Source organism: Lipophrys pholis (genome assembly GCF_963383615.2).
Source record: "Lipophrys pholis genome assembly, chromosome: 20".
In the NCBI taxonomy this organism is placed as follows: domain Eukaryota; kingdom Metazoa; phylum Chordata; class Actinopteri; order Blenniiformes; family Blenniidae; genus Lipophrys; species Lipophrys pholis.
Window position 1 is genome coordinate 25,637,126 of NC_137648.1, and position 22,685 is coordinate 25,659,810.

A 22,685-nucleotide genomic window follows, 5' to 3' on the forward strand; every position below is an offset into this window, starting at 1 on the left:
TCACATATTGGTTTTGTGCCAAAACAGTTTTTGGTATTTTTTCAGATGTTGTGTTCCTCAAGAAAGAATAAACACTGACTCAATTTTATTTTGAGCTGCAAAATGTCATGAAGAGTCCAGACTATATGCATGTGTACATGTGTTCACCTTACTACTGTCCACGTTTTATTTGTTAAAGGGGGAAGGAGAAGGTGAGTGGCGGGTACATTGTGGTGGATCCAGTGCTGACGGTAGGATCCAGCAGTGACGTCCTGCCACTCGACTGTATCAGCTGCCAAATGTATCTGGCTAAATGTCTCGGACCGCTGGACACATGGCTCAGCAAGCTGCGGGTGGCAAAGGAGACCGGTAAGTAAACCTGGAAAGACCCCAGCATTCACACTGTCCCAACAGCTCTGCAATGACCAGGACATCTAAAACCCTCAAAGTCAAAAAGCAGCTTGTCCCCAGGAGGACATCTGCAGTCGGTACCTTCACCGACAGTGTGTACTTTAGAAGTAGTACTACCTTTTATATGAAAGTAGACCACAGCTGTCTGGACCAGACCAAAGAGAGGTGTTAGCAGCCACTACGTCCCACCAGCCATGAGGTGGCGCTGCATTGCTCACACATTGTGACAAGCTGGGAGCCACCCTGCAGCCACTTGGCACCATGGATCCCACAGCCACTTGGCACCACCCCGCGGCCACTTGGCACCATGGACCCCGCGGCCACTTGGCACCATGGACCCCGCGGCCACTTGGCACCATGGATCCCACAGCCACTTGGCACCATGGACCCCGCGGCCACTTGGCACTATGGACCCCGCGGCCACTTGGCACCATGGACCCCGCGGCCACTTGGCACCATGGACCCCGCGGCCACTTGGCACCATGGACCCCGCGGCCACTTGGCACCATGGACCCCGCGGCCACTTGGCACCATGGACCCCGCGGCCACTTGGCACCATGGACCCTGCGGCCACTTGGCACCATGGACCCCGAGGCCACTTGGCACCATGGACCCTGAGGCCACTTAGCTCACCTCCAAATAGTGTCTGCTCTGGAACCAAACTTCTTGGTGCAGCCAGATTCTTTCCTGCTCAGGCTTGCTGGGTGTGGTTGTGGTCACTTGGCCCTGGTCAGTGGCCAAACACTTTGAGTTTGTCTCAGTGAGTCAGAGAATCAGTCTGGATGTTGTTTGTGCAGATGAAGCATATGACAGTCCAGGGGCCTCAACTTAAAACATTATGTGTGATCCTCTTTTGTGGACATTGTGTTCCCTGGTTGGTGTACACGGTTTTCCCTGGTTGGGCTACATTGTGTTCCCTGGTTGGGCTACATCCCCCCCTCCTCAGGGCCCGTTAATACTGTAGACTTGGCTGTTGTGGCAGAGGGTGAGGTTGGGTGAATTGACTGTAGTCCTGGGTGATGTGGCAGAGGGTGAGGTTGGGTGAAGTGACTGTAGTCCTGGGTGTTGTGGCAGAGGGTGAGGTTGGGTGAAGTGACTGTAGTCCTGGGTGTTGTGGCAGAGGGTGAGGTTGGGTGAATTGACTGTAGTCCTGAGTGATGTGGCAGAGGGTGAGGTTGGGTGAAGTGACTGTAGTCCTGGGTGTTGTGGCAGAGGGTGAGGTTGGGTGAAGTGACTGTAGTCCTGGGTGTTTTGGCAGAGGGTGAGGTTGGGTGAAGTGACTGTAGTCCTGGGTGATGTGGCAGAGGGTGAAGTGTGTTTATAGTGACTGTAGTCCTGGGTGTTGTGGCAGAGGGTAAGATGTGTTTGCCACAACCCCCAGGACTACAGTCACTTCAGAGGGTGAGGTGTGTTTATAGTGACTGTAGTCCTGGGTGTTGTGGCAGTGGGTGAGATGTGTTTGCCACAACCCCCAGGACTACAGTCACTTCAGAGGGTGAGGTGTGTTTATAGTTACTGTAGTACTGGGTGTTGTGGCAGAGTGAGGTTGGGTGAAGTGACTGTAGTCCTGGTTGTTGTAGCACATGGTGAGGTTGTTCCGTGGTGTCCTGGAGCAGCTCCAGGAACAGTCGTGTCAAGGTGTCCCTCTCCGGTCTAGGCTACAACATGATCCACGTGACGCCTCTGCAGCAGCTGGGGGGTTCTGGACTGTCCTACTCCATCTCTGACCAGCTGGAGCTGGACTCCACCTTCTCTCCAGAGGGCCGGAGCTTCAGCTGGGAAGACGTCAAGCACCTGGTGGAGCTGCTGAGGGAGGACTGGAAGATGATCTGCATCTCTGACGTGGTCTACGATCACACAGGTAGGCCTGGACTGATTACCAGACTGGCAGGGCCACACACCTGAGTTCTATGGAGGATCCTGTTTCTCTTTCTCTTCCTCTTTCACTTTCTTTTCCTCTTCCTCTTTCTTTCTCTTTCTTTTCCTCTTCCTCTTCCTCTGTCTCGATCACTACTCTCCATGACCAATAGTTTGTGGCAGATGATGAAACTGCATTCAGTTCCAGGTAAGTCCAGGGTCCAGTTCCAGTTAAGTCCAGGGTAAGTCCAGTTCCAGTTAAGTCCAGTATGACCACAAGTGTGACCAGCAGTGTGACCAGCAGTGTGACCAGCAGTAAAGCTGCAGTAAAGCTGCAGTATAAGCTGCAGTAAAGTGGCAGTAAAGCAGTTGTTGGGATTTCTGGTTGGTTATTAGCATTAGATTACTGTAAGTAATAGATTACTGAAAATAATAAATCACTTGAAGTAATTTATGAAAAATTGAAATTATTAATGGAAGTAAACGGTCATTTACTCATTAACAACTCCTAAAGTAATTGAGTAATTACTTAAAAGTTACTAAATTATCAAAGATTATTTAGTAATGAAAAATTATTAATTTGCATAAATTTGTTATTTATTCATTAATATTAAAAGGGGGGGGGGCACCACCAGATAAACTGGAAATAGCTAATACCAAAATATCAGTCTCGTTTGTCAAAAGTTTATTTAAGTTGGTTAATATTTCTGCATAAAATATAACCATCTTAAATAGAATGGAAGGTGTGAGATCCGAGCACAGACTGTTACAAACCAGTGAATTGTCAACAATAAATACACAATAATAACCAAGAAGTGTGTTTATTAATAAAATGTATTAATCCATCAATAATTCTGAAATCATCTCATAAATCAACACATTCAAGTAGCACACGGTGTGATGAGGGTGATGGGTGTAAGGACCCCGAACGTCCACCAGGTGGAGGTAGATGTTGGCGGGTCAGTGTGGTGACCGTGACGACCACTCGGGGTGCGCGGCGGCGCGCAGAGGAAGAGTGCAATGACTTGATGCGTCCACCAGGTGGACGTCAAGAGGGATTGCGATGACCTACGCGACCACTAGAGGCGTTTGACTCGCTCTTTCTCGGGACGTGGCGGTTGCTTCGTCGCCTGATAAACAAGACGTCCGTCGCGCGTGCATGCACGAGGGAGGTCTTGGAGCGAGGCGGTCTCACCTAATGTAAACGAACGGGCGGTTCCGTTGACCCGGTTCTGAGCGGTGAAGTTTTAAGTGGATGTTGGGACATGCAGTTAGAACTCTGGTGATGGAGGCAGAGGTGGTGTAGTAGCTAGCTGTTGCTAGCTGTGGCTGTGTGTGTGTTTTTAAGCTTATCTTGGTGAGATAACAGGAGTGCAGGGGAAGCACAGAGTCGGGTTAGTCGAAGAGGGGGAGATGAGAGAGAGAGGATTCTGGCGAGGCTCGGTTCTGAACCCTGGTTCCTCCACACAGAGCTCCCAGTGGGCCTGGAGCTCACTTGGACCTCTGGTTCTGAGGTGGAAAACCCGAGACCCGGACTTGGTTTGTGTGCGTGAACGCGCGTACACAAACATCTGGGCCGCGACGGCTTTATCAGCGGCACACTGAAACACATTGCATGTTAGCTTCACGCTAATCTAACAGGTGCTGCCCAGACAAAGCTCTTACTGTCCCGCTGTGCTGGACAGCACCGTCCGTGGTGCTGTGCTGGACAGCACCGTCCGTGGTGCTGTGTTGGACAGCACCGTCCGTGGTGCTGTGCTGGACAGCACCGTCCGTGGTGCTGTGCTGGACAGCACCGTCCGTGGTGCTGTGTTGGACAGCACCGTCCGTGGTGCTGTTGGTTCTGTGAGGCAGCGGTAACTGGTTGTTACCGGGTCTGAATTCAGCATCTCAAATTCAGAGGCCTGGCTTCAGCTGCAGGAGTGGACAGCGAGGCAGCTGAAAGGGGGACAGGAGACGCTGGCTCGGGTCTCCAGAATCCCCCAGAAAAGGGAAAAGGAAAAGAGAAGTCGTCCAAACTGTGTCCAGCGGGCTGACGTTGGTTCTGTCCCTTGGACCTACTTGGTGCTCTCTTTACCGTCCCGAGGCAGCAGAGACGTGTGTCCCTCTCGGTGGCTGGGATGAGAAGCAGGGGACAGTTGGTAGGAAAGGAGTTTCACCAAGTTGACTTCTGGACCCCTGTGGTGTCGGGTCGGGTTCGACCATCCCCATTGGTTGCCAACCTGGGGGGAGGTGGAGACTTCCTGGGGTCTTTGCCCCCCTCCCTGCTGTTTTATGTCCTGTTCATTGTTCCTGGTGTTTCTCCTCCGTCAGAGAAACTGCTGGAGGAGTTCAATGGACTCTTCAGCCCAACATCAATGAAGCTGCAGTAAAAGATGAAACATTCTTTCTCTTTTAACTTCCTGAAAAAGTTAAAAAGCAACGCTAACGTGAATTTTGTGCGTTCACGGCTCACATTTTGTTGATGTTCAACAACGAAGAAAGACGTAAAATAACATTTTAAATATTAACTTTATTTTCAGCGTGTTAGCTGAGACATTTCAAACATTGTGGGGCCACGAGTGACTTCATTCACTGTGTAACCTGACTTCAATCACTCTGTAAACTGACTTCAATCACTCTGTAAACTGACTTCAATCACTGTGTAACCTGACTTCAATCACTGTGTAACCTGACTTCAGTCACTGTGTAACCTGACTTCAATCACTCTGTAACCTGACTTCAATCACTGTGTAACCTGACTTCAATCACTCTGTAACCTGACTTCAATCACTCTGTAAACTGACTTCAATCACTCTGTAAACTGACTTCAATCACTGTGTAACCTGACTTCAATCACTCTGTAACCTGACTTCAATCACTCTGTAACCTGACTTCAATCACTGTGTAACCTGACTTCAATCACTGTGTAACCTGACTTCAATCACTGTGTAACCTGACTTCAATCACTCTGTAACCTGACTTCAATCACTCTGTAACCTGACTTCAATCACTCTGTAAACTGACTTCAATCACTCTGTAACCTGACTTCAATCACTGTGTAACCTGACTTCAATCACTCTGTAACCTGACTTCAATCACTGTGTAACCTGACTTCAATCACTCTGTAACCTGACTTCAATCCCTTTGTAACCTGACTCGGGCTTGTTTGGGGTATTGGACTTGTTCTGTGTATCGAGCTGGTTTGGGGTATTGGACTTGTTTTGCGTATCGAGCTGGTTTGGGGTATCGGACTTGTTTTGCGTATCGAGCTGGTTTTGCGTATCGAGCTGGTTTGGGGTATCGGACTTGTTTTGCGTATAGCGGGCTTGTTTTGCGTATCGGGCTTGTTTTGTTTCGTGTATTGCGCTTGTTTTGCGTGTTGGACTTGTTCTGTGTATCGAGCTGGTTTGGGGTATTGGACTTGTTCTGTGTATCGAGCTGGTTTGGGGTATTGGACTTGTTTTGCATATCGGGCTTGTTTTGCGTATCGGGCTTGTTTTGCGTATCGGGCTTGTTTTGTTTCGTGTATTGCGCTTGTTTTGCGTGTTGGACTTGTTCTGTGTATCGGCTTGTTGTGATGTGATGGTGAGCAGCTCTTCTCTCCTGTAGCTGCTGACAGTCCCTGGATCTCACTCCACCCTGAATGTGGCTACAACCTGGTGAACTGTCCACAACTGAAACCAGCGTGGCTCCTGGACAGAGCCCTGTGGCACTTCAGCTGTCAGCTGGCTGATGGGAAGTTCTCCAAACAAGGACTACCAGCACTCCTCCAGGAGGAACGCCACATGACTGTGAGTCTGCATGTTCTTCAACCACACGCTGGTTCTCTCACTGCCTGTCAGCAGGAAGTTACCAAGGAAACATCAGCACCTTCCAATGCTAATGCTAACATGTAGCTGCCAGCTAATGCTAATATGCAGACACCAGCTAAAGCTAGCATGTAGCCGCCAGCTAATGCTAACATGTAGCCACCAGCTAAAGCTAACATGTATCATTCGGCTAAAGCTAACATGTAGCCACCAGCAAAAGCTAACATGTATCCACCAGCTAAAGCTAACATGTAGCCACCGGCTAAAGCTAACATGTATCCACCGGCTAATGCTAACATGTAGCCACCAGAAAAAGCTAACATGTAGCCAACAGCTAATTCTAACATGTAGCCACCAGCTAATGCTAAGTTCCTTACTTCGGTTAAATTTAAACTACACGTGATAAAAAAAACACAATCAATGAATAGAATTCGTTTGAAAAAGCCTGTTTATTGTTGGTGTGTGTGTGTGTGTGTGTGTGTGTGTGTGTGTGTGTGTGTGTTAGGCTCTGCGTGGGATCCTGTGGCAGCAGGTTTTCTCTAAACTCCGGCTGTGGGAGTTCAAGCAGGTTAATGTCGATGAAGAAGAGGAGAAGTTCAGACAATTCCTGCAGAACGGTGAGAACAAACACCGGAAAATTCCTGACATGGAACCAGTGCTTAATTTGTAAATCATTAGGTCCTGGAACACAGGCTGTCCTGGAACACAGGCTGCCATTAGGTCCTGGAACACAGGCTGTCGTTAGGTCCTGGAGCACAGGCTGTCCTGGAACACAGGCTGCCATTAGGTCCTGGAACACAGGCTGTCCTGGAACACAGGCTGTCATTAGGTCCTGGAACACAGGCTGTCATTAGGTCCTGGAACACAGGCTGTCCTGGAACACAGGCTGTCATTAGGTCCTGGAACACAGGCTGTCCTGGAACACAGGCTGTTATTAGGTCCTGGAACACAGGCTGTCATTAGGTCCTGGAACACAGGCTGTCCTGGAACACAGGCTGTTATTAGGTCCTGGAACACAGGCTGTCATTAGGTCCTGGAACACAGGCTGCCATTCGGTCCTGGAACACAGGCTGCCATTAAGTCCTGCAACACAGGCTGTCCTGGAACACAGGCTGTTCTGGAACTCAGGCTGTCATTAGGTCCTGAAACACAGGCTGTCATTAGGTCCTGGAACACAGGCTGTCCTGGAACACAGGCTGTCATTAGGGCTTGGAACACAGGCTGTCCTGGAACACAGGCTGCAATTAGGTCCTGGAACATAGGCTGTCATTAGGTCCTGGAACACAGGCTGTCCTGGAACACAGGCTGTTATTCGGTCCTGGAACACAGACTGTCATTAGGTCCTGGAACACAGGGTGTCCTGGAACACAGGCTGTCATTAGGCCCTGGAACACAGGCTGTCCTGGAACACAGGCTGTTATTAGGTCCTGGAACACAGGCTGTTGTTAGGTCCTGGAACACAGGCTGTCATTAGGTCCTGGAACAGGGGCTGTCCTGGAACACAGGCTGTCATTAGGTCCTGGAACACAGGCTGTCGTTAGGTCCTGGAACACAGGCTGTCATTAGGTCCTGGAACACAGGCTGTCCTGGAACACAGGCTGCCATTAGGTCCTGGAACACAGGCTGTCATTAGGTCCTGGAACACAGGCTGTCCTGGAACACAGGCTGTTATTAGGTCCTGGAACACAGGCTGTCATTAGGTCCTGGAAAGCAGGCTGCCATTCGGTCCTGGAACACAGGCTGCCATTAAGTCCTGGAACACAGGCTGTCCTGGAACACAGGCTATCATTAGGTCCTGGAACACAGGCTGTCCTGGAACACAAGCTGTCATTAGGTCCTGGAACACAGGCTGTCCTGGAACACAGGCTGCCATTAGGTCCTGGAACATAGGCTGTCATTAGGTCCTGGAACACAGGCTGTCCTGGAACACAGGCTGTCATTAGGTCCTGGAACACAGGCTGTCCTGGAACACAGGCTGTCATTAGGTCCTGGAACACAGGCTGTCATTAGGTCCTGGAACACAGGCTGTCCTGGAACACAGGCTGCCGTTAGGTCCTGGAACACAGGCTGTCATTAGGTCCTGGAACACAGGCTGTCCTGGAACACAGGCTGTCCTGGAACACAGGCTGTCCTGGAACACAGGCTGTTATTAGGTCCTGGAACACAGGCTGTCCTGGAACACAGGCTGTCCTGGAACACAGGCTGTTATTAGGTCCTGGAACACAGGCTGTTGTTAGGTCCTGGAACACAGGCTGTCATTAAGTCCTGGAAAACAGGCTGTCCTGGAACACAGGCTGTTATTAGGTCCTGGAACACAGGCTGTTGTTAGGTCCTGGAACACAGGCTGTCATTAGGTCCTGGAACAGAGGCTGTCCTGGAACACAGGCTGTCATTAGGTCCTGGAACACAGGCTGTCGTTAGGTCCTGGAACACAGGCTGTCATTAGGTCCTGGAACACAGGCTGTCCTGGAACACAGGCTGCCATTAGGTCCTGGAACACAGGCTGTCATTAGGTCCTGGAACACAGGCTGTCCTGGAACACAGGCTGTCCTGGAACACAGGCTGTTATTAGGTCCTGGAACACAGGCTGTCATTAGGTCCTGGAACACAGGCTATCCTGGAACACAGGCTGTTATTAGGTCCTGGAACACAGGCTGTCATTAGGTCCTGGAAAACAGGCTGCCATTCGGTCCTGGAACACAGGCTGCCATTAAGTCCTGGAACACAGGCTGTCCTGGAACACAGGCTGTCCTGGAACACAGGCTGTCAATAGGTCCTGAAACACAGGCTGTCCTGGAACACAGGCTGCCATTAGTTCCTGGAACATAGGCTGTCATTAGGTCCTGGAACACAGGCTGTCCTGGAACACAGGCTGTCCTGGAACTCAGGCTGTCATTAGGTCCTGAAACACGGGCTGCCATTAGGTCCTGGAACACAGGCTGTCATTAGGTCCTGGAACACAGGCTGTCCGGGAACACAGGCTGTCATTAGGTCCTGGAACAAAGGCTGTCATTAGGTCCTGGAACACAGGCTATCCTGGAACACAGGCTGTTATTAGGTCCTGGAACACAGGCTGTCCTGGAACACAGGCTGTCATTAGGTCCTGGAACACAGGCTGTCCTGGAACACAGGCTGTTATTAGGTCCTGGAACACAGGCTGTTGTTAGATCCTGGAACACAGGCTGTCATTATGTCCTGGAACACAGGCTGTCCTGGAACACAGGCTGTTATTAGGTCCTGGAACACAGGCTGTTGTTAGGTCCTGGAACACAGGCTGTCATTAGGTCCTGGAACAGAGGCTGTCCTGGAACACAGGCTGTCATTAGGTCCTGGAACACAGGCTGTCGTTAGGTCCTGGAACACAGGCTGTCATTAGGTCCTGGAACACAGGCTGTCCTGGAACACAGGCTGCCATTAGGTCCTGGAACACAGGCTGTCATTAGGTCCTGGAACACAGGCTGTCCTGGAACACAGGCTGTTATTAGGTCCTGGAACACAGGCTGTCATTAGGTCCTGGAACACAGGCTGTCCTGGAACACAGGCTGCCATTCGGTCCTGGAAAACAGGCTGCCATTCGGTCCTGGAACACAGGCTGCCATTCGGTCCTGGAACACAGGCTGCCATTAAGTCCTGGAACACAGGCTGTCCTGGAACACAGGCTGTCATTAGGTCCTGGAACACAGGCTGTCCTGGAACACAGGCTGTTAATAGGTCCTGAAACACAGGCTGTCCTGGAACACAGGCTGCCATTAGGTCCTGGAACACAGGCTGTCATTAGGTCCTGGAACACAGGCTGTCCTGGAACACAGGCTGTCATTAGGTCCTGGAACACAGGCTGTCCTGGAACTCAGGCTGTCATTAGGTCCTGAAACACGGGCTGCCATTAGGTCCTGGAACACAGGCTGTCATTAGGTCCTGGAACACAGGCTTTCCTGGAACACAGGCTGTCATTAGGTCCTGGAACACAGGCTGTCCTGGAACACAGGCTGTTATTAGGTCCTGGAACACAAGCTGTCCTGGAACACAGGCTGCCATTCGGTCCTGGAACACAGGCTGTCATTAGGTCCTGGAACACAGGCTGTCCTGGAACACAGGCTGTTATTCGGTCCTGGAACACAGACTGTCATTAGGTCCTGGAACACAGGGTGTCCTGGAACACAGGCTGTCATTAGGCCCTGGAACACAGGCTGTCCTGGAACACAGGCTGTTATTAGGTCCTGGAACACAGGCTGTTGTTAGGTCCTGGAACACAGGCTGTCATTAGGTCCTGGAACAGGGGCTGTCCTGGAACACAGGCTGTCATTAGGTCCTGGAACACAGGCTGTCGTTAGGTCCTGGAACACAGGCTGTCATTAGGTCCTGGAACACAGGCTGTCCTGGAACACAGGCTGCCATTAGGTCCTGGAACACAGGCTGTCATTAGGTCCTGGAACACAGGCTGTCCTGGAACACAGGCTGTTATTAGGTCCTGGAACACAGGCTGTCATTAGGTCCTGGAAAGCAGGCTGCCATTCGGTCCTGGAACACAGGCTGCCATTAAGTCCTGGAACACAGGCTGTCCTGGAACACAGGCTATCATTAGGTCCTGGAACACAGGCTGTCCTGGAACACAAGCTGTCATTAGGTCCTGGAACACAGGCTGTCCTGGAACACAGGCTGCCATTAGGTCCTGGAACATAGGCTGTCATTAGGTCCTGGAACACAGGCTGTCCTGGAACACAGGCTGTCATTAGGTCCTGGAACACAGGCTGTCCTGGAACACAGGCTGTCATTAGGTCCTGGAACACAGGCTGTCATTAGGTCCTGGAACACAGGCTGTCCTGGAACACAGGCTGCCGTTAGGTCCTGGAACACAGGCTGTCATTAGGTCCTGGAACACAGGCTGTCCTGGAACACAGGCTGTCCTGGAACACAGGCTGTTATTAGGTCCTGGAACACAGGCTGTCCTGGAACACAGGCTGTCAATAGGTCCTGGAACACAGGCTGTCCTGGAACACAGGCTGTTATTAGGTCCTGGAACACAGGCTGTTGTTAGGTCCTGGAACACAGGCTGTCATTAAGTCCTGGAAAACAGGCTGTCCTGGAACACAGGCTGTTATTAGGTCCTGGAACACAGGCTGTTGTTAGGTCCTGGAACACAGGCTGTCATTAGGTCCTGGAACAGAGGCTGTCCTGGAACACAGGCTGTCATTAGGTCCTGGAACACAGGCTGTCGTTAGGTCCTGGAACACAGGCTGTCATTAGGTCCTGGAACACAGGCTGTCCTGGAACACAGGCTGCCATTAGGTCCTGGAACACAGGCTGTCATTAGGTCCTGGAACACAGGCTGTCCTGGAACACAGGCTGTCCTGGAACACAGGCTGTTATTAGGTCCTGGAACACAGGCTGTCATTAGGTCCTGGAACACAGGCTATCCTGGAACACAGGCTGTTATTAGGTCCTGGAACACAGGCTGTCATTAGGTCCTGGAAAACAGGCTGCCATTCGGTCCTGGAACACAGGCTGCCATTAAGTCCTGGAACACAGGCTGTCCTGGAACACAGGCTGTCCTGGAACACAGGCTGTCAATAGGTCCTGAAACACAGGCTGTCCTGGAACACAGGCTGCCATTAGTTCCTGGAACATAGGCTGTCATTAGGTCCTGGAACACAGGCTGTCCTGGAACACAGGCTGTCCTGGAACTCAGGCTGTCATTAGGTCCTGAAACACGGGCTGCCATTAGGTCCTGGAACACAGGCTGTCATTAGGTCCTGGAACACAGGCTGTCCGGGAACACAGGCTGTCATTAGGTCCTGGAACAAAGGCTGTCATTAGGTCCTGGAACACAGGCTATCCTGGAACACAGGCTGTTATTAGGTCCTGGAACACAGGCTGTCCTGGAACACAGGCTGTCATTAGGTCCTGGAACACAGGCTGTCCTGGAACACAGGCTGTTATTAGGTCCTGGAACACAGGCTGTTGTTAGATCCTGGAACACAGGCTGTCATTAAGTCCTGGAACACAGGCTGTCCTGGAACACAGGCTGTTATTAGGTCCTGGAACACAGGCTGTTGTTAGGTCCTGGAACACAGGCTGTCATTAGGTCCTGGAACAGAGGCTGTCCTGGAACACAGGCTGTCATTAGGTCCTGGAACACAGGCTGTCGTTAGGTCCTGGAACACAGGCTGTCATTAGGTCCTGGAACACAGGCTGTCCTGGAACACAGGCTGCCATTAGGTCCTGGAACACAGGCTGTCATTAGGTCCTGGAACACAGGCTGTCCTGGAACACAGGCTGTTATTAGGTCCTGGAACACAGGCTGTCATTAGGTCCTGGAACACAGGCTGTCCTGGAACACAGGCTGCCATTCGGTCCTGGAAAACAGGCTGCCATTCGGTCCTGGAACACAGGCTGCCATTCGGTCCTGGAACACAGGCTGCCATTAAGTCCTGGAACACAGGCTGTCCTGGAACACAGGCTGTCATTAGGTCCTGGAACACAGGCTGTCCTGGAACACAGGCTGTCAATAGGTCCTGAAACACAGGCTGTCCTGGAACACAGGCTGCCATTAGGTCCTGGAACACAGGCTGTCATTAGGTCCTGGAACACAGGCTGTCCTGGAACACAGGCTGTCATTAGGTCCTGGAACACAGGCTGTCCTGGAACTCAGGCTGTCATTAGGTCCTGAAACACGGGCTGCCATTAGGTCCTGGAACACAGGCTGTCATTAGGTCCTGGAACACAGGCTTTCCTGGAACACAGGCTGTCATTAGGTCCTGGAACACAGGCTGTCCTGGAACACAGGCTGTTATTAGGTCCTGGAACACAAGCTGTCCTGGAACACAGGCTGCCATTCGGTCCTGGAACACAGGCTGTCATTAGGTCCTGGAACACAGGCTGTCCTGGAACACAGGCTGTCATTAGGTCCTGGAACACAGGCTGTCCTGGAACTCAGGCTGTCATTAGGTCCTGAAACACGGGCTGCCATTAGGTCCTGGAACACAGGTTGTCCTGGAACACAGGCTGTCTTTAGGTCCTGGAACACAGGCTGTCCTGGAACACAGGCTGTTATTAGGTCCTGGAACACAGGCTGTCGTTAGGTCCTGGAACACAGGCTGTCGTTAGGTCCTGGAACATAGGCTGTCATTAGGTCCTGGAACACAGGCTGTCCTGGAACACAGGCTGTCATTAGGTCCTGGAACACAGAATGTCATTAGGTCCTGGAACACAGGCTGTCCTGGAACACAGGCTGCCATTAGGTCCTGGAACACAGGCTGTCATTAGGTCCTGGAACACAGGCTGTCCTGGAACACAGGCTGTCCTGGAACACAGGCTGTTATTAGGTCCTGGAACAAAGGCTGTCATTAGGTCCTGGAACACAGGCTATCCTGGAACACAGGCTGTTATTAGGTCCTGGAACACAGGCTGTCATTAGGTCCTGGAACACAGGCTGCCATTCGGTCCTGGAACACAGGCTGCCATTAAGTCGTGGAACACAGGCTGTCCTGGAACACAGGCTGTCATTAGGTCCTGGAACACAGGCTGTCCTGGAACACAGGCTGTCATTAGGTCCTGAAACACAGGCTGTCCTGGAACACAGGCTGCCATTAGGTCCTGGAACATAGGTTGTCATTAGGTCCTGGAACACAGGCTGTCCTGGAACACAGGCTGTCATTAGGTCCTGGAACACAGGCTGTCCTGGAACTCAGGCTGTCATTAGGTCCTGAAACACTAGCTGCCATTAGGTCCTGGAACACAGGCTGTCCTGGAACACAGGCTGTCATTAGGTCCTGGAACACAGGCTGTCATTAGGTCCTGGAACACAGGCTGTCCTGGAACACAGGCTGTCATTAGGTCCTGGAACAGGGGCTGTCCTGGAACACAGGCTGTCATTAGGTCCTGGAACACAGGCTGTCGTTAGGTCCTGGAACACAGGCTGTCATTAGGTCCTGGAACACAGGCTGTCCTGGAACACAGGCTGCCATTAGGTCCTGGAACACAGGCTGTCATTAGGTCCTGGAACACAGGCTGTCCTGGAACACAGGCTGTTATTAGGTCCTGGAACACAGGCTGTCATTAGGTCCTGGAACACAGGCTGCCATTCGGTCCTGGAACACAGGCTGCCATTAAGTCCTGGAACACAGGCTGTCCTGGAACACAGGCTATCATTAGGTCCTGGAACACAGGCTGTCCTGGAACACAAGCTGTCATTAGGTCCTGGAACACAGGCTGTCCTGGAACACAGGCTGCCATTAGGTCCGGGAACATAGGCTGTCATTAGGTCCTGGAACACAGGCTGTCCTGGAACACAGGCTGTCATTAGGTCCTGGAACACAGGCTGTCCTGGAACACAGGCTGTCATTAGGTCCTGGAACACAGGCTGTCCTGGAACACAGGCTGCCATTAGGTCCTGGAACACAGGCTGTCATTAGGTCCTGGAACACAGGCTGTCCTGGAACACAGGCTGTCCTGGAACACAGGCTGTTATTAGGTCCTGGAACAAAGGCTGTCATTAGGTCCTGGAACACAGGCTATCCTGGAACACAGGCTGTTATTAGGTCCTGGAACACAGGCTGTCCTGGAACACAGGCTGTCATTAAGTCCTGGAACACAGGCTGTCCTGGAACACAGGCTGTTATTAGGTCCTGGAACAAAGGCTGTTGTTAGGTCCTGGAACACAGGCTGTCATTAGGTCCTGGAACAGAGGCTTTCCTGGAACACAGGCTGTCATTAGGTCCTGGAACACAGGCTGTCGTTAGGTCCTGGAACACAGGCTGTCATTAGGTCCTGGAACACAGGCTGTCTTGGAACACAGGCTGCCATTAGGTCCTGGAACACAGGCTGTCATTAGGTCCTGGAACACAGGCTGTCTTGGAACACAGGCTGTCCTGGAACACAGGCTGTTATTAGGTCCTGGAACACAGGCTGTCATTAGGTCCTGGAACACAGGCTATCCTGGAACACAGGCTGTTATTAGGTCCTGGAACACAGGCTGTCATTAGGTCCTGGAACACAGGCTGCCATTCGGTCCTGGAACACAGGCTGCCATTAAGTCCTGGAACACAGGCTGTCCTGGAACACAGGCTGTCATTAGGTCCTGGAACACAGGCTTTCCTGGAACACAGGCTGTCAATAGGTCCTGAAACACAGGCTGTCCTGGAACACAGGCTGCCATTAGGTCCTGGAACACAGGCTGTCATTAGGTCCTGGAACACAGGCTGTCCTGGAACACAGGCTGTCATTAGGTCCTGGAACACAGGCTGTCCTGGAACTCAGGCTGTCATTAGGTCCTGAAACACGGGCTGCCATTAGGTCCTGGAACACAGGCTGTCATTAGGTCCTGGAACACAGGCTGTCCTGGAACACAGGCTGTCATTAGGTCCTGGAACAAAGGCTGTCATTAGGTCCTGGAACACAGGCTGTCCTGGAACACAGGCTGTTATTAGTTCCTGGAACACAGGCTGTCCTGGAACACAGGCTGCCATGCGGTCCTGGAACACAGGCTGTCATTAGGTCCTGGAACACAGGCTGTCCTGGAACACAGGCTGTCATTATGTCCTGGAACACAGGCTGTCCTGGAACTCAGGCTGTTATTAGGTCCTGAAACACGGGCTGCCATTAGGTCCTGGAACACAGGTTGTCCTGGAACACAGGCTGTCTTTAGGTCCTGGAACACAGGCTGTCCTGGAACACAGGCTGTTATTAGGTCCTGGAACACAGGCTGTCGTTAGGTCCTGGAACACAGGCTGTCGTTAGGTCCGGGAACATAGGCTGTCATTAGGTCCTGGAACACAGGCTGTCCTGGAACACAGGCTGTCATTAGGTCCTGGAACACAGGCTGTCGTTAGGTCCTGGAACACAGGCTGTCATTAGGTCCTGGAACACAGGCTGTCCTGGAACACAGGCTGCCATTAGGTCCTGGAACACAGGCTGTCATTAGGTCCTGGAACACAGGCTGTCCTGGAACACAGGCTGTTATTAGGTCCTGGAACACAGGCTGTCATTAGGTCCTGGAACACAGGCTGTCCTGGAACACAGGCTGCCATTCGGTCCTGGAAAACAGGCTGCCATTCGGTCCTGGAACACAGGCTGCCATTCGGTCCTGGAACACAGGCTGCCATTAAGTCCTGGAACACAGGCTGTCCTGGAACACAGGCTGTCATTAGGTCCTGGAACACAGGCTGTCCTGGAACACAGGCTGTCAATAGGTCCTGAAACACAGGCTGTCCTGGAACACAGGCTGCCATTAGGTCCTGGAACACAGGCTGTCATTAGGTCCTGGAACACAGGCTGTCCTGGAACACAGGCTGTCATTAGGTCCTGGAACACAGGCTGTCCTGGAACTCAGGCTGTCATTAGGTCCTGAAACACGGGCTGCCATTAGGTCCTGGAACACAGGCTGTCATTAGGTCCTGGAACACAGGCTTTCCTGGAACACAGGCTGTCATTAGGTCCTGGAACACAGGCTGTCCTGGAACACAGGCTGTTATTAGGTCCTGGAACACCAGCTGTCCTGGAACACAGGCTGCCATTCGGTCCTGGAACACAGGCTGTCATTAGGTCCTGGAACACAGGCTGTCCTGGAACACAGGCTGTCATTAGGTCCTGGAACACAGGCTGTCCTGGAACTCAGGCTGTCATTAGGTCCTGAAACACGGGCTGCCATTAGGTCCTGGAACACAGGTTGTCCTGGAACACAGGCTGTCTTTAGGTCCTGGAACACAGGCTGTCCTGGAACACAGGCTGTTATTAGGTCCTGGAACACAGGCTGTCGTTAGGTCCTGGAACACAGGCTGTCGTTAGGTCCTGGAACATAGGCTGTCATTAGGTCCTGGAACACAGGCTGTCCTGGAACACAGGCTGTCATTAGGTCCTGGAACACAGAATGTCATTAGGTCCTGGAACACAGGCTGTCCTGGAACACAGGCTGCCATTAGGTCCTGGAACACAGGCTGTCATTAGGTCCTGGAACACAGGCTGTCCTGGAACACAGGCTGTCCTGGAACACAGGCTGTTATTAGGTCCTGGAACAAAGGCTGTCATTAGGTCCTGGAACACAGGCTATCCTGGAACACAGGCTGTTATTAGGTCCTGGAACACAGGCTGTCATTAGGTCCTGGAACACAGGCTGCCATTCGGTCCTGGAACACAGGCTGCCATTAAGTCGTGGAACACAGGCTGTCCTGGAACACAGGCTGTCATTAGGTCCTGGAACACAGGCTGTCCTGGAACACAGGCTGTCATTAGGTCCTGAAACACAGGCTGTCCTGGAACACAGGCTGCCATTAGGTCCTGGAACATAGGTTGTCATTAGGTCCTGGAACACAGGCTGTCCTGGAACACAGGCTGTCATTAGGTCCTGGAACACAGGCTGTCCTGGAACTCAGGCTGTCATTAGGTCCTGAAACACTAGCTGCCATTAGGTCCTGGAACACAGGCTGTCCTGGAACACAGGCTGTCATTAGGTCCTGGAACACAGGCTGTCATTAGGTCCTGGAACACAGGCTGTCCTGGAACACAGGCTGTCATTAGGTCCTGGAACAGGGGCTGTCCTGGAACACAGGCTGTCATTAGGTCCTGGAACACAGGCTGTCGTTAGGTCCTGGAACACAGGCTGTCATTAGGTCCTGGAACACAGGCTGTCCTGGAACACAGGCTGCCATTAGGTCCTGGAACACAGGCTGTCATTAGGTCCTGGAACACAGGCTGTCCTGGAACACAGGCTGTTATTAGGTCCTGGAACACAGGCTGTCATTAGGTCCTGGAACACAGGCTGCCATTCGGTCCTGGAACACAGGCTGCCATTAAGTCCTGGAACACAGGCTGTCCTGGAACACAGGCTATCATTAGGTCCTGGAACACAGGCTGTCCTGGAACACAAGCTGTCATTAGGTCCTGGAACACAGGCTGTCCTGGAACACAGGCTGCCATTAGGTCCGGGAACATAGGCTGTCATTAGGTCCTGGAACACAGGCTGTCCTGGAACACAGGCTGTCATTAGGTCCTGGAACACAGGCTGTCCTGGAACACAGGCTGTCATTAGGTCCTGGAACACAGGCTGTCCTGGAACACAGGCTGCCATTAGGTCCTGGAACACAGGCTGTCATTAGGTCCTGGAACACAGGCTGTCCTGGAACACAGGCTGTCCTGGAACACAGGCTGTTATTAGGTCCTGGAACAAAGGCTGTCATTAGGTCCTGGAACACAGGCTATCCTGGAACACAGGCTGTTATTAGGTCCTGGAACACAGGCTGTCCTGGAACACAGGCTGTCATTAAGTCCTGGAACACAGGCTGTCCTGGAACACAGGCTGTTATTAGGTCCTGGAACAAAGGCTGTTGTTAGGTCCTGGAACACAGGCTGTCATTAGGTCCTGGAACAGAGGCTTTCCTGGAACACAGGCTGTCATTAGGTCCTGGAACACAGGCTGTCGTTAGGTCCTGGAACACAGGCTGTCATTAGGTCCTGGAACACAGGCTGTCTTGGAACACAGGCTGCCATTAGGTCCTGGAACACAGGCTGTCATTAGGTCCTGGAACACAGGCTGTCTTGGAACACAGGCTGTCCTGGAACACAGGCTGTTATTAGGTCCTGGAACACAGGCTATCCTGGAACACAGGCTGTTATTAGGTCCTGGAACACAGGCTGTCATTAGGTCCTGGAACACAGGCTGCCATTCGGTCCTGGAACACAGGCTGCCATTAAGTCCTGGAACACAGGCTGTCCTGGAACACAGGCTGTCATTAGGTCCTGGAACACAGGCTTTCCTGGAACACAGGCTGTCAATAGGTCCTGAAACACAGGCTGTCCTGGAACACAGGCTGCCATTAGGTCCTGGAACACAGGCTGTCATTAGGTCCTGGAACACAGGCTGTCCTGGAACACAGGCTGTCATTAGGTCCTGGAACACAGGCTGTCCTGGAACTCAGGCTGTCATTAGGTCCTGAAACACGGGCTGCCATTAGGTCCTGGAACACAGGCTGTCATTAGGTCCTGGAACACAGGCTGTCCTGGAACACAGGCTGTCATTAGGTCCTGGAACAAAGGCTGTCATTAGGTCCTGGAACACAGGCTGTCCTGGAACACAGGCTGTTATTAGTTCCTGGAACACAGGCTGTCCTGGAACACAGGCTGCCATGCGGTCCTGGAACACAGGCTGTCATTAGGTCCTGGAACACAGGCTGTCCTGGAACACAGGCTGTCATTATGTCCTGGAACACAGGCTGTCCTGGAACTCAGGCTGTTATTAGGTCCTGAAACACGGGCTGCCATTAGGTCCTGGAACACAGGTTGTCCTGGAACACAGGCTGTCTTTAGGTCCTGGAACACAGGCTGTCCTGGAACACAGGCTGTTATTAGGTCCTGGAACACAGGCTGTCGTTAGGTCCTGGAACACAGGCTGTCGTTAGGTCCGGGAACATAGGCTGTCATTAGGTCCTGGAACACAGGCTGTACTGGAACACAGGCTGTCATTAGGTCCTGGAACACAGGCTGCCATTAGGTCCTGGAACACAGGCTGTCCTGGAACACAGGCTGCCATTAGGTCCTGGAACACAGGCTGTCATTAGGTCCTGGAACACAGGCTGTCCTGGAACTCAGGCTGTTATTAGGTCCTGGAACACAGGCTGTCCTGGAACACAGGCTGCCATTCGGTCCTGGAACACAGGCTGCCATTCGGTCCTGGAACACAGGCTGTCATTAGGTCCTGGAACACAGGCTGTCCTGGAACTCAGGCTGTCATTAGGTCCTGAAACACGGGCTGCCATTAGGTCCTGGAACACAGGTTGTCCTGGAACACAGGCTGTCTTTAGGTCCTGGAACACAGGTTGTCCTGGAACACAGGCTGTCATTAGGTCCTGGAACACAGGCTGTAATTAGGTCCTGGAACACAGGCTGTCCTGGAACACAGGCTGCCATTAGGTCCTGGAACACAGGCTGTCATTAGGTCCTGGAACACAGGCTGTCATTAGGTCCTGGAACACAGGCTGTCCTGGAACACAGGCTGTCATTAGGTCCTGAAACACAGGCTGTCCTGGAACACAGGCTGCCATTAGGTCCTGGAACATAGGCTGTCATTAGGTCCTGGAACACAGGCTGTCCTGGAACACAGGCTGTCATTAGGTCCTGGAATACAGGCTGTCCTGGAACTCAGGCTGTCATTAGGTCCTGAAACACGGGCTGCCATTAGGTCCTGGAACACAGGCTGTCCTGGAACACAGGCTGTCATTAGGTCCTGGAACACAGGCTGTCCTGGAACTCAGGCTGTCATTAGGTTCTGAAACACGGGCTGCCATTAGGTCCTGGAACACAGGTTGTCCTGGAACACAGGCTGTCTTTAGGTCCTGGAACACAGGCTGTCCTGGAACACAGGCTGTCATTAGGTCCTGGAACACAGGCGGTCCTGGAACACAGGCTGTCCTGGAACTCAGGCTGTCATTAGGTCCTGAAACACGGGCTGCCATTAGGTCCTGGAACACAGGTTTTCCTGGAACACAGGCTGTCCTGGAACACAGGCTGTCGTTAGGTCCTGGAACACAGGCTGTCGTTAGGTCCTGGAACACAGGCTGTCATTAGGTCCTGGAACACAGGCTGTCCTGGAACACAGGCTGTCATTAGGTCCTGGAACACAGGCTGCAATTAGGTCCTGGAACACAGGCTGTCATTAGGTCCTGGAACATAGGCTGTCCTGGATTTTTATTTATTTTTGTTGTTGTAATGAGGTTCTGGATCCAATCAAATAACTGCCGGTCAAAATCTGGGAGGTGCCGGATCAAGTTCCGGCAAGATCCAGCCCAAATTAAGCTCTGCATGGAACGCTACTGACCTGGAACATTCCTGACACAGGAACGTTACTGACCTGGAATTCTGCTGAAATGGAACGTGAGTGACCTGGAACATTACTGACCTGGAAGGTGACTGACCTTGAACATTACTGACATGGAACGTTACCTGTCCTAGGATTCCTGTCCCAGCTCCTGTCCAAGCTCCAGTCCTAGTTCCTGTCCTAGCTCCTTGCTAGCTCCTCTTCTAGCTCCTGTCCTAGTTCCTGCCCGAGCTCCAGTCTTAACTCCTGTTGTAGTTCCTATCCTAGTTCCTGTCCTAGTACGAGTCCTAGATCCTTTCCTAGCTCCTCCCCTTGTTCCTGTCCTTGCTCCTGTCTTAGCTCCTTTCCTGGATCCTCCCCTTGCTCCTTTCTTAGCTCCTGTCCTAGTTCTTCTCCTAGCCCCTGTCCTAGCCCATTTCCCAGCTCCTGTCCTAGTTCCTGTTCTAGCTCCTCCCCTTGCTCCTTTCCTAGCTCCCATCCTAGTTCCTGTTCTAGCTCCTCCCCTTGCTCCTTTCCTAGCTCCCATCCTAGTTCCTGTTCTAGCTCCTCCCCTTGCTCCTTTTCTAGTTCCTGTCCAAGTTCCTGTTCTAACTCCTGTCCTAACTCCTGTCCTAACTCCTGTCCCAGTTCCTGTCCTAGCTCCTTTCCTAGTTCCTGTCCTAGCTCCTTTCCTAGCTCATTTCCTGGTTCCTGTCCAAGTTCCTGTCCTAGCTCCTGTTCTAGTACCTGTCCTAACTCCTGTCCTAACTCCTGTCCTAACTCCTGTCCCAGTTCCTGTCCCAGTTCCTGTCTTAGCTTCTGTCCTAGTTCCTGTCCTAGCCTGTGTGTGTGTGTGTGTGTGTGTGTGTGTGTGTGTGTGTACAGGTGCAGTTCGTCCCTCTCTTCAGATGGGTTCCGCAGAGTTGAAGATTGTTATGGACCCGGAGTCGCGGCGGTTTGGACGAACGGTGGACCTGAACTCTGCTGGAATCGTCTTCTCACCTCACAGGTGAGACTTCAGTCCACATGGGACGTTCAGGTTCTGCTGGAAAAACCACCACTGGCTTCTCAGGTCCAGGACTGAGACACAACGATGTGTTCTGGATGCTTCTTGTCTAATTATGTGACTGGAGCAGGTAGCACAGTGGAGACCCGGTTCAGCAGGTTCCGTTGTCAGTACCGCTCGGGGCCTCCCTCTCGGGGAGACCAGCTCCACTGCCTTGTGGCTGACCATTGGTTTGGGAAAGGCGAAGGGACTAAACCCTGGCAGGAAGTCCGGAGTGGAGCCCCGGGAGGCGTTTGGCCCTACACCTTCCAGCAACCCCCGCAGCTGTGTACCAGTCTGGTGCGGTGGAACCGCATCCATGATGCTGTGTACCAGTCTGGTGCGGTGGAACCGCATCCATGATGCTGTGTACCAGTCTGGTGCGGTGGAACCGCATCCATGATGCTGTGTACCAGTCTACCTCAGATATGTCCAAAGAAGAATGAGGACTGGATTGAGGAAATGGAACCTGCATTGCCACAAAGTCATACTCTGGACATACTCTGGACATACTCTCGTCATACTCTAGATATATGCTAGTCATACTCGAGTCATACTCTAGACATACTCGAGTCATACTGTAGTCATACTCTAGTCATACTCTAGACATACTCGAGTCATACTGTAGTCATACTGTAGTCATACTGTAGTCATACTCTAGTCATACTCTTTATATATGCTAGTCATATGTTAGCCATACTCTAGCCATACTCTAGCCATACTCTAGTCATACTCTAGTCATATGTTAGTCATACCCTCGTCATACTCAAGTTAAACAGCAATGCCCAACGGAATGCCCACAGGATGACGGCTACCCTGC

The 22,685-nt window shown here is 52.1% G+C and overlaps 1 protein-coding gene across 2 annotated transcripts in view; it reads left to right on the forward strand.

The window, feature by feature from the left end:
• LOC308125542 (glycogen debranching enzyme-like) overlaps positions 1 to 22,685 on the forward strand; it is an 82,950-nt gene that overhangs the window by 2,499 nt on the left and 57,766 nt on the right. For both annotated transcript variants that reach the window (XM_080489394.1, XM_080489393.1), the window contains exons 3-7: positions 179 to 348; positions 2,048 to 2,251; positions 5,839 to 6,020; positions 6,544 to 6,655; positions 21,706 to 21,829. In XM_080489394.1, the coding sequence (XP_080345520.1) occupies positions 179 to 348; positions 2,048 to 2,251; positions 5,839 to 6,020; positions 6,544 to 6,655; positions 21,706 to 21,829 (792 nt within the window). The remainder of the gene's footprint in view (positions 1 to 178; positions 349 to 2,047; positions 2,252 to 5,838; positions 6,021 to 6,543; positions 6,656 to 21,705; positions 21,830 to 22,685) is intronic.